Source organism: Budorcas taxicolor, chromosome 8 (assembly GCF_023091745.1).
Source record: "Budorcas taxicolor isolate Tak-1 chromosome 8, Takin1.1, whole genome shotgun sequence".
Taxonomy (NCBI): Eukaryota; Metazoa; Chordata; class Mammalia; order Artiodactyla; family Bovidae; genus Budorcas; species Budorcas taxicolor.
The window spans coordinates 114,023,363-114,041,449 of record NC_068917.1 but is presented as its reverse complement, the minus strand read 5'-3'; the positions used below and the strand labels follow the sequence as shown (position 1 = coordinate 114,041,449).

Sequence of the window (18,087 nt, the reverse complement as noted above, 5' to 3'; positions counted from 1 at the left end):
CCAGCGTGGGCCCCGGCTCCGCCCTCTCCGCCCCTAAGGTGGCCGTGCTCCGGGCCTGGGCCCCCCCACCCCCGCTCCGCCTCTCTGCCCCGGCTCCGCCCCCTCTGCCCCCGTGGTGGCCGTGCTCCCGGCATGGGGCCCCGCTCCGCCCCAAGCACAGGACCCCAGACCCTCACCAGGTGTAGATGATCTGTCCCTGGCGGCCGCCGTGGCGGTAGTTGTACAGGATGATGTAGCTGTCACCGCCGTAGAACTGTCCGTACGTGGCGGGGTCCACGGGCACTTTGTTGGAACCTTCAATTCTCCAGATCTACCAGAGCAAAGCTGGGCTCAGACATCGGGCGGCATTCCCGGCCCCCAACTCTGACCAGCTGAGAAACCAGAGGGTGCTGGGTAGCGGTTACACCACAGGATTGCCCTCGGACTCAGCCTGAAGTTAAATAACTTGCTGGAATCACGGAGCCACTAAGATTCAAACCCAGGTCTTCTGTTCCAGATCCAGACAGCGCACCTCTGCTCCCCCGTACTTTCTCCCCGTCGAGAGCAGCCCAGGGACTGGCAGCTGCATGGCGGGGTTTAGAAAATGCTTTTGCTGCGTGTTACACAGTGCAGCACAGGCTCGGGGCACAAATCAATGTACGACCGGGAGCCAAATCAGGCTCTACCCCCTCGCAGACTGTGCACCCTTGGACAACTTGCTTAATGTCTATGGGCCTCAGTTTCCTGATCTGAAAAGTGGGAATAATAAGGGACATTGTAAGGATCAAATGAGCTAATTCATGAGCAGCGTTTGGCACAGGATGATGGCCCTGCAGGTGGTGGCTACTCTTAGTAATAATTACGATGGTGATGATGATTACTAATGTTGCCATTAGCTGTATCAGCAAGCTGTCTGGATTTTAGATATCACCTGCAGAGGCAGGGTCGTCACTGAGTGACCTCAGAATGACTCCTGCTGGCAGATCTCTTTGCAGAGCTCGGATGACACGGTTTTCCAAGCGGTCATGAAGCCCTGCAGCGCCACCTGGTGGTGCCGCGAGTCCAGGCAAATAGGATCTTTGAACCTTGAAAATTCTTGAAGGTGATGGAGTGGGATTAAGCCTCATTTTCCCAGGGGCTTCCCTGGTGGCTCAGACAGTAAAAACATCTCCCTGCGATGCAGGAGACCTGCGTTCGACCTCTGCGTCAGGAAGATCCCCTGGAGAAGGGAATGGCAACCCACTCCAGTGTTCTTGCTCATGGACAGAGGAGCCAGGCGGGCTACAGTCCAGGGACTAACATTTAACTCAAGCTTCATTTCACGGATGAGGAAAGTGAGGTTCAAAAAGGCTGAGTAACTTGCCCAAGACCACTCCGCTGAGCTGCCAGGGCTCTCTCTACGCTGCCCTATCCTGGATCGCGTTCATCGCACGCTCCTCTGCCACTGAACTAACGGACCAACGGCAAAACCAGTAATAACAAAAAATGAGCTTTTTTGCCATTTCTATTATGTAGGATGGAATCAATGTCTGAAGTTAATCCTATCTCCTAAACATCTCTGAACCCCACTCCCCACCTCTCCAACTTCACTGTGAGCTCCTTGGGCTCGACCTCAAGGCCATTTCTTCTCCCTAAACTGCTGCACGACCTCCGCATGAGGCCTCCGCTCTCATTCTTCCGTCTCTAACTCACTTTCACAGCGAGTTCTGGAAGCACAGAACTGCGCCTGTCACATTTCTGCCTTTAAAAAAAAAAACAAACCCTCACTAGCACCTAACGGTTGATACAGAATCAAGGCTACATCTTTGGACAAGGAATTTAAGGCCCTTCCCTGAGAATATCATCAACACCAAGCTCCCAGGACAGCTTCCTGCCCGAATACCCACTCTTACTCTGGCAGCAAACTCCTACTCATGTTCTGAGGCCCCACCCAAGGGCCCCCATCTCTATGGAGACGCCCCAGCCACCCACCTTCACTGCCCTTCCTGCGTTCCCAGAGTCCCTGTGCACCCCCCCATCTTCCACTGACCACACAGGCCTCAGCAACCAGCTGTGGCCACCTCCCCTCCCAGACACTCTTCATGGGCAGGGCAGGGTCTCAGACTCTTGGCAGGGAGCCTGTAAGATAGCAGTGACTTAGGGCATGTTGGTTGTAAAACTCAAGCAAGACAAAAGAATCCCACCCATCAAAACTGGGGTCAAAGCCTCTTAGAGAAACATCCTCAGAGAAGAGGTGGGCCAGAGGTGCCAGGGCGGGAGCCGGAAGGCGCCTCAACACGCCCACCCTAGCCCCCCCGGGTACCTGCTTCTGCCCTCTGCCATCATCATCCATGCCGTGCTGGGCCGCCATGGCAGTGGAGGTGTGCAGGGTGGCCGCGTCGAAGGGCACGCGCTCCACGTTGGCAATGTGGCTGGAGAGATAGCTCAGGCCCAGGCCTTCCGTCTGGTCTGGGTCCCGCCAGTTCTTGAAGAACTGTTTGAACAGCGGGGTCTCGCCGCCCTCGGGAAGGACAGAGACCTGGCAGGGATGGAGGAAGAGAAGGTCGTGGCTGGGCCGGAGTCCCTCGGAGGGCAGAGGCCACCCGGCCGGCATCCCCCGGGGAGCCTCAGACACCCCCCCCAAGCCAGCCTTCCCCACCCCGCCGGGCCCACTCTCACTGTCCTACCTGGCTCCCTGGCTCACCTGGGTCTGCCTGGGGTAGTCCATCTTGGAGATGAAGTCGGAGGCTGTTTTGAGGGCGGCCTTCCTCTCCTCAGTGTTGGCCTGCCTGCCTGTCGGCCAAAGGCGAGCAAGGGGCCTGGGGTCAGGGCCGCACCCCAGCGCTCAGCGGCCCAGGGAAAGCAGAAGGCAAGCCTCCCTCCCTTTTGTTCCTAGACCGTGGACGGCCAAGGCCAGAGGCCCCAGAGCTGACCATGCCATGAGCTCCTGGGGGTCTAGCGAGGGGTCCTGGCTAACGACCTCGAGCACACCGACCCACTTACTAAGCTCAGAACTACACACAACTTGCTGCATTTAATCCACGCAGCAACCTTCTGTGATGAAGATCCTTATCTTGTCCTCATTTGCATATAAGGAAGTCAGGGTCTTAGAGACATTAAGTGACGTGACCAAGGCCACTCAGCCAGTAGGGAAGCTGCGACTCAGAGCCTCAGCCTCCCTCCTCTGCCCCAGGCTCATGAGCCAAGTTCTTGCAAGGCTGTAGGGGCGCCCGTGTAAGGCCCTGTTGGAGCCCTTCCCTTCACCCCAGTACCTTTCCAGACAAAGATCTTCCCGTCTTTGCCATGGTCCAGGATGAAGCAGTCCTCTGACCTCAAGGCCCCCTGGGCGAAGGGGTTCTCATCAGCCACAAGGGAGACCGACATAGTGCCTGCACCATTGGAGACCTGGGGGGAGAGAGGGGCCCCGGGCCCGTGAGCAGCTGTCCCCGCCTCGTCCTGCCCACGGGCGCCCGCAAGCCCGCACTTGCGGAGGCCGACAACCCCGCCACCTCAAACGACGCTGCGGACAAACACAGCCCTGAGGCTCATGTGGGATTTCTTTGTCCTTTTCCACCTTCTCACAACCACATCTGCGACCTACACATGGGTGTGGCGTGGAAATGGCACGCAGAGAGGGAAGGGGAATCAAGTGCGGGAATACAGCTGGCAGAGGAAGACCACCGCCCAGCTGATGAGAGGGCATTCAAGCTCACTGGCTTAAAAAGGGAAGTACACAGAAGTAACGCGGTCTGGAACCTGGAAGCAAAAGCGGGGGAAATCTGAATGAAGTTTGTAGGTTAGTCAACAGCATTGAACTGACGTTTCTTAGTTTTGACAAACGTACCTGCTTATGTTAAGATGTTCAGGGGAAGCTGGGTGAAGGGTATATGGGAACCTTCTGAATCATCTTTGCAATTTTTCTGTAAATCTAAAAACTATTCTAAAATAAAAAGTTCATTGAACTTTTCTGAGGGTACCCTACTTGTCCAAATTCAAAAGATTTGACAGTACCCAGGGCTGACAAGGCTCTGGGTAAACAGGTGAGGGTGATCGAGGAGCCTTCCAGAATGTAGTTTAGTAGCATGCGCCAGGAAGTTAGATAGTAAGTGTTCTGCATTTATTGAAAACTTACTTTGTGCCAGGCACTGTTCTAAAAAATCTATGTAATTTAGTAACTTCTACAGGTACAGAACTCCTCTAACCCTTACAGCAGCGCTATAGGTGATCTTACTACTATCCCTGTTTCATTCACAAGGAGACCGTTTCATTCACAAGGAGACCGAGGCACAAGGAGGTGAGTCACCTGCACAGCTAGAAGGCGCCAGATCCGGGATTCGACCAGACAGTCTAAGCCCAGAACCTGTGTTTCTGTCAGCTACCTCTCATGGCAGCACCTTCCTCCCTGGGGTGGTACAGGCAGTCTAACTCCAGACCTGGTATTTCTGTTTCTGTTTTTTTCTGGTCCTGCCACGCAGCTGAATGCAGACTTCAGCTCCCTGTCTCGGGACTGAACCAGGGCCCCAGCACTGAAAGCCCACAGTCCGACCGCTCGCAGCCAGGGAACTCCCAAGGGGCAGTGCCTTCTTTTATTTGCCATTTATTTTATCTATGGCAATTGGTATATGCCAAAAACTTTTCATCTTGAGGAGTCAAACATACTTAACTATTTTGTTATTTCTTAATATATATATATTTTACTGAAGTTTAGTTGACTAGTTAATATACAGTGTTTCAGATACACAACAAGGTGATTCAGCTACACACACACATATAATTTTTGAGATTATTCTCCACTATAGGTCACTACCAGTTATTGACTATAGTTCTCTGTGCAGGAACCAGTATTTTCAATCACTGACTCATCATTCAGCCTGTGACCCAAACAATCCACATCTGGAAACCTCCCCTAATGCCATACTTAGCACACGGGCACAAAGAGAGACAGCTGGCGATCAGAAAAGGTGGGAACATTCTCACGCCCATCAATGAGGGATCTGCAGAGATTTCCACATGCATAAAATAAAGAACCATACAGCCGTTATAAAGGGTCCAGTGGAAAAAAGAAGGCCACGGGAGAGTGTGAATAGCTCGCATCTGTTAATATCAAATAGAGACGGAGAAACACCTAAGGAGACCCAGGAAGCTGTATCCGGAGTTTCCTTTACCAACATGGTAACCACGTAACCATGGCGACCCATGAAGCGGGGAGGAGAGGAGGCTGACCTTCTTAAATTGAGCATTGTTACTTTTGTAATTGGAACCCATTTTTAAATAGTACTGGTTCTCTTAAACTAGTAAGATTTGGCTTTTATTTTTTTATGTTTCTGAGTATTGCTCAACCCTAATATTCACAACGAATATGTGTTACTACTTCAATATCAGAATAAATATCAGTAACGTGGTCTTCCTGTGGTGGCGATACGAATCTGCACCTCGTTCTGGTGTTATTTTACCACAAATGAGCTTAGGGCACAACATGGGCAACACGGGCTCAGAGGCCAGACATCCTTGGCTCAAGATGAGCCTTAATTCAGTTTCTGAAAATCATGAGAAGAAATGATAAATAAAGTCACTACCCATAACACGCACACAGACACACACTTCTGTAGTACTTTCCTGGATTTCCCTAAAACCCTCTTCTCCTTGGACCCCCCAGAGATCCTGCAACGTTGACTCTGTGGCCCTCTGCCCTCCCCACTTCATGGGCCCCGTTGGTGACGGTGACACCGATGTGTCTGCGGTCACCCACACGCTTGTTCCTGGGGCAGAAATGCAGAGGCAGCAGACAGGCGTCCCCTGGAGCCATAGAAGCAGAGTCCCCCCATGGCACCCCCACACGTGCCTGGCTCAAAGCCCCCGGCCAGCAGAGCTGGGGAAGCCCAGGTCTCCTGCAGCCCCATCCTGAGCCCAAGACCCAGGGACCTCAGCCCAGGCTCACCTTGTACAGCTTGGCCAGCTTGCGGTTGGCCGCGTCCTCCTTGGCTGTGTCCTCAGTCCCTGCGGGCAGAGCTGGCTTGGGGCCCAGCACCTGCGGAGATGGAGAGATGGAAGAAAGTGTGGCAGTGAGCTCCCAGCAGCCTGCCACTCCCCCAGGGAGGAGACTGAGCTCCAGAGAGAGCTTTCTCCCCACGCAGGCAGGGACCACATGGGCCTCCACCATCCATGGCGACCTTCCACTTAGGGCAAGACCCCCTCTGGAGATGTCCTGGATCCCTGACTGTGCCTCCGGGGTGCAGAGCCCAGCCAGGGCTGCCTGTGGAGTCTGTCCCTCCCCGACGCCTGTCTCCAGGAGCTCCATGAGGACCCCGTGCTCCACTGCCCCCAGGACAGTCCTTCAGACGTTCACCATTTCCACCAAGCCTTCTGAGAAGGATAAGTACAGCTACCAACACCTCCCACCACATGCCTTCAACAGACCTCATTTCACCTTTGCTGCCATGCTAAGAGGCACAGGGGCCTCCCTGGTGGCTCAGCTGGTGATGAATCCCGCAACGCGGGAGACCTGGGTTTGATCCCTGGGTTGGGAAGATCCCCTGGAGAAGGGAAAGGCTACTACCCACTCCAGTATTCTGGCCTGGAGAATTCCATGGACTGTAAAGTCCATGGGGTCACAAAGACTCGGACACGACTGAGCAGCTTTCACTTTCAAGAGGCACAGATTACCTCTCATTTCACAGGCGATGAAGCCAAGCCCACAGAGAAGCAGCGCCTTGCCTACAGCACTCAGCTCAGCTCAGTTCAGTCGCTCAGTCGGATCCGACTCTGCGACCCCCTGAACCGCAGCACGCCAGGCCTCCTGTCCATCACCATCTCCCGGAGTCCACCCAAACCCATGTCCATCGAGTCGGTGATGCTATCCACCCATCTCATCCTCTGTCGTCCCCTTCTCCTCCTGCCCCCAATCCCTTCCAGCATCAGGGTCTCTTCCAATGAGTCAGCTTTCCGCATCAGGTGGCCAAAGTATTGGAGTTTCAGCTTCAGCATCAGTCCTTCCAATGAACACCCAGGGCTGATCTCCTTTAGGATGGACTGCTTAGATCTCCTTGCAGTCCAAGGGACTCTCAAGAGTCTTCTCCAACACCACAGTTCAAAAGCATCAATTCTTCGGCACTCAGCTTTCTTATAGTCCAACTCTCACATCCATACATGACCACTGGAAAAACCATAGCCTCGACTAGACGGACCTTTGTTGGCAAAGTATGTCTCTGCTTTTTAATATGCTGTCTAGGTTGGTCATAACTTTCCTTCCAAGGAGCAAGCGTCTTTTAATTTCATGGCTGCAGTCACCATCTGCAGTGATTTTGGAGCCCAGAAAAATAACGTCTACATTACTATAAGGTGGGTAAGTAGAAATTTGAACCCATATCCCTGCGACATTAGAATCTATTTTCACGCCTCCATTCTGCGCTATCTCCAGCCTCAATGGCCCCAGCTATTGCCCCTCTCAAGCCATGCTTGGCGTCCAGGCTCTTTCCCCATAACAATCACCTTCTGCTCTTCCCAAAAACCAGCCCTCAACGTCCCCAGACAAGCAGGAGACAAGCGGCGCGAAGCAGAGCCTGTGGTCTCCTCCTTTTCCCAGAGACCTTTGCCTCTATTGATATGTCCTCAAAGCACACTGGCTGGCGATGCCCACCATGCAGTTGACGAAATGGGTTATAAACTAATTGGAATGTTCAGAAGAGGAAAGAGGGGATTGGGTCTCCACTGTCTCTTTCTGGCCTGGTTCTAGCACCAGGCTTGTCCTCGGAAGACGCCAAGACCCTCCTGCTCAGCTTCTTTAGAGGATCCGACCCTCTTGGCAGAAGGGTGTGGCTCACAGCCCGGATGCACTGGATCCTGGGATGCCAGCCCCACCTCTCAGGGGAGTCTGGGGAAGGTCAGGGGGAGACTCCTTGGCTTAGTAGAAAAACAAAATCACCCCACAATTGCCTACTGGATGGAGAGAAAGAATGAGCCCCCTGTTCCCTTGCTCAGCCCCACCCTGTGCTCCCGGGAAGCGGCCGCAGGTACCTCGAGCATGGCCTCAGGCTCGGCGCCCTCCTCGGAAACGTGCACGCGGGCCCGGCCGCTCCGCTCGTTGTCCCGGATGCCCTTGGACACCTGTGTGGCCTTCAGCCTCTCAAAGCGGTTGCTGCTGGAACCACACCATTGGTAAATGTCCTGTAAGACAAAGCCCCCGCGTGAGGCAGCGCCCCACATGACAAGCTCACCTGTTCTCTGCTTGCCCAGATGAGGGCTGGGGGAGCACACACACCCCCGTCCAAGCACAACAGGTGTCACTTGTGTGTACCAGGGCACGTGAGGGTCTGCTGTGGATATGCATTTTTCATAGGTACACCTACTTACAGAATGTGCATAAGAATGTTTGCCTGAGGGTGGGAGTGAAATTGGAAAACCATTTGACTGTGCCTTTTTAAAGCTCCATATGCAAATATCCTACAACCCAGCCATCCCTCTCTTGGGAACACACCCAGCAGTAAAGCAATGTCCACGAAAAGACATGTGCAAGAATGCCGTGTCTGATTCAGACTGCTTGCTGGCAAGATAGCTCAGCATCATCCCTGAGAATTACTGAACTGATGGTATTTCCCTTTCTTTCTTTTTATACCATGGATTTTCATTCATGCAGAATAATCATGAATTAATATTAGCATTTATAAAATTGTGTACCTAACTGTTTTAAAAACAGGCTTGTGCAAGAAGGCTGAGTTGCATCCCTTGGAAGAGCCCCAAACTCTCCCAAGTGTCCGTCAACAGTAGAAGAGATAAACTGGCAAAGTTTATAAAACAAGAAGGAACAAGCTACAGCTGAAGGCAGCAGCAATATGGACGGCCCTTGGAAAGAGGATGATGGGCAAAGAAAGTCAGACGTCAACAGGAAAGGTTCCAGGAACATGAAGTTCAGGAACAGGTGGAACTGTTGGTGGAGGAACTCTGCGGTGAGAGTTACCCATGGGGAGGAAGGGACTAGAGGAGGCCATACAGGGCCTCCCGGGGCTGGAGGTGTTTTTCCTCGAGCTGGTGTTAACTACACGGGCATGCCCGCTCCGGCAGACCCATCGAGCGGCACCCACAGAATTCACGTGCTCCTCTGTGTGTCTGTCGCACTTCCATCACAAGCTCACACTCAGTGTGTGTGTCTGTCTGCTGGCAAGTTGCTAGGTCACGTCCAACTCTTTTGCGACCCCCATGCACTGCAGCCCACCAGGCTCCTCTGCCCATGGGATTTCCCAGGCAAGCGTACTGCAGTGGGCTGCCTTTTCCCTCTCCAACAGACATTATACCTCATGCATACATGAGGCTGGGGACATAACATCTGGCCACGTCCTCCTGCAGGGATGCGTGTAAGTGGACTTGGGAAGAATGTGTACAAAGCATCACACGTCTGCAAGGTGGGTCCGGTAAGTGCCTCCCACACTTACCCACACAAGCGAGCCACAGACAAGTGAGCATGTGCAACTACACAGCACATGTGGGTCCTTGAACAACACCCCCAAGTCTCCACGTGTAGACATTCATCAGGGTGACACGTCTACACCTGCTAGGAAGGAGCTTATAGTTTTTTCTAATTGAGGTACAGTTGACTTATAATACTATATAAGCCTCGGGGGTACAACACAGTGATTTACAATTTTTAAAAACTATATGCCATTTGCAGTTATTATAACATATTGGCTGTATTTCAAGAGCCTATCATTTTTGAACATGCCCGCCATATACCTGCAAGTTATTGACTATGAATAAAAGATACACAAGGCGTGCACATCAACACGTCAGGGGGACCGTACGTCCACTGAGCCGTTCACAGGCCTGTGTGCATGTGGGTGACGGGTCTGAGTCTATGCACCACGCACATCTCCACCTGAGTCTCTGCGGGTGCGTCTGACTCATACACACAGCACAGGGCCCACTGCCCCTGCGACCCGCCCCACTGTGTCTTCATACTGTTCACATGGATGAGCCCACCTCCCCAGGTCAAGCCTGGGGCACTCCAGTGGCCCCTGAGAAAGGGCAGGGCAGGACTCACGTTGCCCAGGTCCAGGATGAAGCAGTCGCCATTGTTGAAGCTCTCCCAGGACACAGGCACCTCCGTGGCACGGACCACACGCCGCCCTTTGACCTGGAAGAGTCTTTGCACCACCACTTCGTTGGGGACCACGTGCTTGAATCCTGATGCCACGCCTCCTTTCTGTTGGGTCAAGGAGACAGCGTTAGTCCAGGGGGGAAGGTCTGGGAATGGACAGGAATGATTTGAAGGGCACTGTGCCCCACGCACCAGTGGACTTCCAGCAGATACCCCACCTCTGCACCTTGCTGCCAGCCTTTTGAATCTCATACTCTAACAAAGACCCCGGGGGCCCACTTTCCTGGATCAGAATGCTATAAATATTCCCTTCTCAAAATCTGCATTCCCCAGGGAATGTTCTAAGGAACACTAACCCCCCAGGATATTCTGCAAGAAAAGGATTCCATGATCAGGGAAGCACAAGGCATGCCCTTCACTTGTCCCCTGACTGCTACAGAACACACATCCGCATCATAAAGGCACTGGGAAGTCCAAGGGTAAATACGCTCGCTTGGCATGTTTTAGAGAGCACTACCCTGCCTTGAGTCAAGAAACTGCTTTTCTCTTCCACATCCTGCCTGCAGCTCAAGTGTTCTGCAAAACCCGCTTTAAGAAGCGCTCATTCAAATCTTTCCCATCCTTCAAGGCTCTCTAGGAAGAGTCAAGACTGCCTCCCTCCCCCTCCCATGATGCTTCAGCAAGTTCCACAGCTGAGCCTTCAGAGGCAGCCGTGGGTAACGGACAGAACACTGACCTCAGGCCCAAGTCCCTGCCCCGCCACTAGAGTGCTGGGGGACTTGGGTAAGTGTCTTGCCCTCTCTGAGCCTCAGGCCTCCTCCTTCTGCAACTGCGATCTAAGCCCCTGCTGTGCCGCCCTCCGCAGTCCACATCGAGTTCCGGGGAAGCTCAGGAGGGCTTCCCAGCAGCGGTCAAAACTGCCCGTGGGGGCTTTCCTGGTGGCTCAGGGGTGGAGAATCCGCCCGCCAATGCGGGAGGCCTGGGCTTGACTCCTGGTCTGGGAAGACCCCACATGCCTCGGAGCAGCTAAGCCCATGGGCCACAACTATCGAGCCTGTGCTCTGGAGCCCGGGAACCGCAGCTGCTGAACCCACACGCGGCAAACGCTGAAGCCCCAGTGCTACAGAGCCCTCGCCCCGCAACAGGAGAGGCTCCCGGAATGAGCCGCCCACGCACCACAACTAGAGAAAAACCCACGCAGCCAGGCGAAAAAAAACCTACCCTCGGGACAGGAGAAAGTCTAGTGGGCTGGGTGTCCTTATGAGCAGCCCCAGCCCTGGACGCTCACAGGCCCCAAGCCCCAGGGAGGTCAAGTCAGAAGAGAAGGCGCTCACAAGCTTCCCATCTTACCCATGAGTATACCGAAGAAGGGGTCGCAAAGAGTCAGACATGACTCGGCGACGGAACTCAACTGCACAGATGCTGAAGACCAGCGAAGGGAAGCGACGTACTCAAGGGCGCTCAGTGGGCAGCGGCAGAGCCACGGAGTGTAACCCCGCCTCCCGTTTCCAAAGCCGCACACGTCACGGGCCACTAGGGCCGGAACTGCGGCCACCTCCTGCCCCCACCCAGGTCCCTTGCTGACGCCTCACCCTGCAGAGCAAAGCCAGGTCTGACTTGCTGCACTGAGTCCACGAGGGCAAGGGACAAACGGAGTGTGACTGGGTTCCTGTTACATCCACACACAGCAAGCAACACAGAACTGGCTGTGACATGATAATGCCCTTGCGCTGGGCCTTCTGCAGGACTCATCTGTGAGGGAGGCGTCATTATCACCATCAGATATACAGATGCGGAGAACGGGTGCCGGAAGCAGCGAGACTTGCCTGAGATCTCAAAGCTAGTAAGTGGCGGAGCTAGGTTTCAAACCCGGGTGCAAACGAATCTGTAAGGCCCACATTTTCGCCCAACAGTAGGTTCTCTTAGAGCCCAGGTCACTAGGGTCATCCAGGATGGGAGGCAGGAACAAACCACTGTTCGGAGCAGGGTTATCAAGTAGAAACGTGTTTTCGCTGTTGTGAGTGGGAGCGCCCTCTGGTGTCCGTTCTTGGTACCAGCGTGAAGCCTTGCAACAGCACCCGCTTGGTAGGGCTCAGCAGGACCGCCTTGGTCTTCTTAGAGCCCTGTTTTCCACCTGGCTTCAGAGGCCTTCCAACTGGGAAGCATGTAAGGAAGGGCAGCTAGGGAAGACGATTCAGTGCCCCATGCTCATCTGGAAGTGACCGCGGAGGCTGCCTCTTACCAAGTCCATGCCAGGCTCCTCTGTCACGGACATGCAATGTGGTCCCCACAAACTCCTGAGGTCGCAAATCTCATCACCCCACTTTTCAGGCAAGAAAACTGAGGTGCAAAGAGGTCCAGCCCCATGCCCAGGGTCCCAGCTAATTGGTGGAAGTTTTACCCCCAAGTTTGCCCTTCCTGGAACCAGCCTTGCCCAGGTCCACCAGCCCAGGACCTTCTGAGTGTCTACGGGCAGTGCTCACCCCGGGACCCCATATGTGAGGGTAAAGAGACAGCGGATCTGAGAAGCTTTCCCAAAGGTGCTGAACGGACATACCGACCATTTCCATGGATTCCTTAGAGAGGAGGAAATGGGAAAATCAGGGAAGAGGAAGACCCTTAACATTTTTTAATACATCCCTAAAATATTTTACTTGTTCAAGCATGCCTTCTATTTTTTGTCAAAAAAATAGAAACTTAAACTTTTCTTTTAAAAAAGGAAAAAGGCTGTTCAATGTCATAAATCTCAGCTCCAGTAAATTCTCTGTATATGAATTTATAAATTAAAAGCTACAGATTTCTAATGAGTGTGGACAGTCATTTCCAGATTAATTAACTCCTCTAATCTTACTGATCTAGGAACTTAGACTTGGGAAGATCAGTTAATACAAAAACAAAAGCCAGCTCTCAGGAGACATTAGTGACTCTCCAAGCATAAGGGGCAAGGTTTTTTTTGTAAAGTTTTACTATTTTTTATTATTTTTACTTTAATATTTAAGATTTATTGCTGCTTTCTGTGGTCTAATCATTAGTGGACAGAGATTGGCATCAAATTATTTGAACAAAATTTAATAGAAAAATTTTTAAAAAGCTATTTTCCAAATTAAAGATACACACACACACATATATATATGTATGTTTGTTGTTTTAGTTGCTAATTTTGTATCTGACTCTTGTGACCCCAGAGGCTGTAGCCCGCCAGGCTCCTCCGTCCGTGGATTTTCTCGGCAGGAACACTGGAGTGGGTTACCGCTTCCTTCTCCAGGAGAGCTTTCTGACCCAGGGATGGAACCCATGCCTCCTGCATCGGCACGTGGTTTCTTCACCACCGAGCCACTGGGGAGCCCTGTATAATCACGTGCCGTGATGGGCTTAGTCGCTCAGTCGTGTCCGACTCTGTGCGACCCTGTGGCCTGCAGCCCGCCAGGCTCCTCTGTCCATGGAGTCCTCCAGGCAAGAGATTGGCACTCCTCCACTGGAGTGGGTTGCCATGCCTGCCTTCAGGGGATCTTACTGACCCAGGGATCGAACCCAGGTCTCTTACGTCTTCTGAACTGGCAGGCAGGTTCTTTCCCACTAGTGCCACCTGGGAGGCCAGGATAAATTCTATATCTATATCTGAATATACACATCTATATGTTCATATATAAAGAAAAATTACAGACATTTGGCATATATCTCTAAGAGTAGAATCATGAGCAACTTTTACTTACTAAAAGCCTTATTTCTATGTTTGACATTTTACAATAAGCGTGTATTATACTTGTAGTCTGGAGAAAGGTAAAAGCTGTAAAGATCTACCTTTTAAAAATATGTTAAGCTCTTTATAAAACAAAGAAAAACCTATTGACTGGCGCTGATCCCCTCCACCCTCTAATTTCCTTATCTAAAAACAGGAGGGAGGACAGGAAGGACCCAAGGGATTCTGTGGGTTTCCCACCGCGTTCCTCGGGGCCAGGGGCTTCCAGGACTCAGCCCAGCCCAGACTCTGCTGGAACAAAGGGTTTCAGATAACCCAGCTCCTTGGGGTCTCTGGGGTTATATCCGAAAGTCAAGAGGAGGAGGAAGAAGAAAAAAAGGAGGAGAGATCAAAAACAGTGCGTTTGAAGGATCTGAGGGTCACAGAACAAGATAAGACAGACCCTAGGAAAGCCCTTTCTAGGGGCTCTCGTCCCTTCCCTGCCCCTGCTCACACCCCAAGCACAGAACCAGCTGCGAGGAGCAGGCTTTCACAGAAACAAGTCTTGCATAACAAGCTCTGCTCCTTGGAGATCCATAATTGATGAGGGCGCCAGGCCGAGAGCCTTGGGCTGGGCCGGCCTAGGGCGGGGGCGACCAGAGGACTTGCAGAAGGGGGAAAACAGGACCAGCCGTGGACCTCACGTTCCCACCAAAAGCAGGGCCTTTGAGGACGGAAGCCAAAGGCAGGAGGGGTTGGGAGCCCCTCCCCTAGAGCATCCTCAGAGTATGTACGGTCCAAGAACATCTCGGGAAAATCACCAGAGCAGGGAGGAGGCTTGCTAAACATGCAAATGCCTGGGCTCCATCTGGGCTAAGATACGAGGCCAGAGAGTCTCCAAATGTTTCTCTGAACTAGGCCCTTCGTATCTGGGTTTAAATCCCAGCTCAATCGCTTACCAGCTCCGTCAGCCGCTTAGTGTGTTCACAAGTTAAGTTGCTGCTGTCCACACAGCAACACCAGGAAGCAGGCACTGCTGCTCAAGGGACCTGATAAGTACTTGCTGGAATGAAGGACAAACGGAGCGTGTGCCAGCACCACGCAGAGGCGCGCGGCAGGGAGAAGGGTGGCCTTAGGGCCAATCTCTCTAACTCCTGGTTAAGCGCTCCTTCCACTTTCTGCTCTAGGAGATGCAAAAAGTCCTGGTCTTTCTCCCCGTCCAGGGCCTGGGTTCCTAACTCCTCTCCTGCTGGTAACAGGGCCCCAGAGGAGACTCCAGAAAACGTAGAGCTGGGACAAGTCTGTAGAAGGAGCTCTAGGGAGGGATGAACTGGCTGACAGGGGTCCAGGGAATCCAGCCCAGCTTCACCCAGCCCAGGGCTGAGGCCCGCTTCCCAGGACACACCCTGCCCTCTGCCATCGCTAGAGCTTTCCCATCATCTAATCCCTGGCATGTCAGCTGGGCAGACAGCATTGTGCGAAGTCACTGCTGTCGTGTCTGACTCTGTGCGACCCCGTGGACTGCAGCCCACCAAGCTCCTCTGTCCATGGGATTCTCCAGGCAAGAATACCGGAGTGGGCTGCCTCGCCTTCCTCCAGGGCATCTTCCCCACCCAGGGATGGGACCCATGTCTCTTACATCTCCCGCAGGGGCAGGTGGGTTCCTTACCACTAGCGCCACCTGGGAAGCCCTGGTGTGTCCGCTGGGCAGAAAGCACCACCACCCTGCTAACACAGAGACACTGGAGGCCCAGAGATGGACAATGACTCCTCGAAGGTCGCACAGCATATTAGCAGCGTAGATGAGGCTTAATACCTACCCTGGGCTCACGAGAGGCAGATTGGTGTACTGGAAAAAAGCTGGGAGTCAGGAAACATGGGCTCCGGTCCTGGCTCGGAGGCTGACTTGCTGTGTGACCTGGACCATTCCTTAACCTCTCTGTGCCTCAGTTTCTCCTCCCTCCCTTAAAATAAGAGGTCTGCCTTCTGACGTTAAGGCCATCAAAGCTTGTGATCCCTTCCCTATGCTGACCAAAGAGAACCCCCTTCCAAAAGGCCAGGCCCCGTGCACGGCATCTTCCAGCTTGCCCTCACCACACCCTCTCCCCAGGTCTGAAGGGCAGGTGCAAGTGGCTCTCATGTAACTGAAGAGGACAGGGAGGCTCAGGGAGGCCGAGTGGCTTGCCAGCAGTCACAGAGCATATTGGCAACAGCCTCTTGGGGCTCCCAGCGTGGCTCTGCTCAGCCCCACCTGACTAGGGGCTGGAGCTCAGAGTCTTCAGAGTTCAACAAACAGAAAGAGAGTGGGATCAAAGATCCCCTTTCAAATATCGAAAATAGGCCACTCTGTTGGCAGGGCCTCAGGACTAAAGGATGTAGGCTCGAGCTCTGGGGATGCTGGGTTTGCATACGGCAAATGCTACGCACAGCGCATAGGGCCCGTGTGGCCCACCTTTTACTGCTAGGGCGAGGCAAACCACCTTGTGGAGTGACGGAAATTTTCTTCTCTCAATTTAATAAGAGACCAGAGGCTCAGAGAGGGCGTGTGATTTGTCCAAGGTCACACAGCTAGCAAGGGCCCGAAACTCAAAGCCAGGGCTAGCCAACCCCGAGGGCTGAGCTCCGGCCTGTCTGCCTACACACCTGCACAAGCCTGAAAGGCGGACGGGCAGGAGTGAGCCCGGCCACTGGTGCCTCTGTCCCCGCTGCCCGGCACCCACCTTGTACTTGAGGCCAGACTTGAAGTAGCCGAGGAAGGTGGCCGACTCGAAGCCCTGGACCTCGCGGTGCTGCACCGCCCGGCCGTTCAGGTGGTCGTCCAGCTGCACGGTGAAGATGGCGGCTGCCCCGCTCTCGTCCTGGCTGCACTCATTGCCTGTGGGACATCAGAGCGGCATGAGCCTGGCTCCCGGCCAGCGGCCGCCTACAGAGGCGGCATCCGGAGCCCCCGGCAGTGCCCCAGCCTGGCTGGAGAAGCTGGGAAAGGCTCTGTCTCTTGTGAGCCTCGGTGAATCCATCTGTATAATGGGGGAGGCGGGAGTTGGCTCCAAGGTCTCTAAGAGTCCTCCCAGCACTCACTCCCCTGAGGTCAGGCCAGGGCGCATCAGAGAAATCAGGCACAGGGAGGGGCCAGGACTCACAGGGTCATACATAAGAGCCGCAGCAGGACTTCAGGCTCCCAACTCGGAAGGGCAAACTAGAATCTGGCTGGAAAGGGCGGGTCCCAGATTTCTAAGTCGCCGCCCACTCTGAGTCCATAGACGGTGGCCTGTTTAACCCTCACAGCAGTCTTACGAGGGAGTCCGGAGCAATCATCACATCCAATTCACAGAGACACTGCATGTCTTGCCAAAGGGCACAGCTGGGGTCTGAACTCGGGGAGGCTGCCTCTGGAGTCCTGGGAACACGTAACCAAGGGCCTGGCACTTACTTGATGCTCAGTAATCGCTAAATTCCCTTTGGGACTTCCTGGGGACCAGGTCTCAAAGGTCTGTGCTTTACAGCGGCGGGGGCGGGGCCGGGGCGGGGCCATCTCACCCAGCCAGTAGTGGAGGTCATACTGCAGGTTCCCATTCCTCAGCTGCACCGTCTTCAGGATGACATAGGCATCGCCTGTGAAGAAGTCTCCGTAAAGGTTGGGGGGCACGGGAACCAGGTCGAACTTCTCCACACGCCAGATCTGCAGGCCGGGCTCCTTCCCCGCCTTGAGGAACTCGGGGTGTTCCACCACCATGCTGCTCGGCTGCAAGAGACAGGGCAGAGCCTGAGCAGGGGCAGGGACTGTGGCGGGGACAGACCCTGGGGCACGAGGGAGGCTGGTTTCCAGCACCAAGAGCACCTCACTTGAGCCTGACTCTCCCCACCGCGTCCTAGGACCCTGCCCTCGACGAGTTGAGCACACGGGGCAGAGTTTAGGCTCCAAGCCCTGCCCTGGCCAGCATCTCTCGCTCCTCCTTGTCTCCCTGGTGATGGGGGAACAGAAGGCTCTCCCTCCCTTCTCCCTTCCTGTCTTAGTGCCAACTGGATGCAGCAGCTGAGGCACAGAGGGGTGAAGCCAGGGACCCCCAGCCAGGAAATGACAGAGCAGGAACTGGTCCAGACTCCAACAGCTTTGGGACCACGGGGAGACCCCTCAGATGGCGATGGTAAATCTGGGGGTGGCCAGAGGCTCAGCTTAAACCCTTCCAGCATCCTCAGTGGCCCTGAGAAGTATAAGGGTCCTCACAGAGTTCATTATCCAGCTCCACCCTGCAGATTGGGAGACCGAGTCCCCAAGAAGGGAGGGGCCTGCCTGCATTGGCTCTTTTTCCCCACGCCCCATCCCATCTCCAAGAAGGGCCTAGATGGCTGAGCCCAAGCGGCC

General features: G+C 53.9%; 1 protein-coding gene across 3 annotated transcripts in view; it reads right to left on the bottom strand.

Annotated features, from left to right (window-relative positions):
* GSN (gelsolin) overlaps positions 1-18,087 on the bottom strand; it is a 42,922-nt gene that overhangs the window by 11,005 nt on the left and 13,830 nt on the right. For all 3 annotated transcript variants that reach the window (XM_052645409.1, XM_052645408.1, XM_052645410.1), the window contains exons 2-10: positions 17,262-17,466; positions 16,445-16,599; positions 9,989-10,150; positions 7,972-8,121; positions 5,897-5,986; positions 3,231-3,363; positions 2,663-2,751; positions 2,282-2,497; positions 177-310 (exon numbers count right to left, since the gene is read on the bottom strand). In XM_052645409.1, coding sequence (XP_052501369.1) covers positions 177-310; positions 2,282-2,497; positions 2,663-2,751; positions 3,231-3,363; positions 5,897-5,986; positions 7,972-8,121; positions 9,989-10,150; positions 16,445-16,599; positions 17,262-17,466 — 1,334 coding nt within the window. The remainder of the gene's footprint in view (positions 1-176; positions 311-2,281; positions 2,498-2,662; positions 2,752-3,230; positions 3,364-5,896; positions 5,987-7,971; positions 8,122-9,988; positions 10,151-16,444; positions 16,600-17,261; positions 17,467-18,087) is intronic.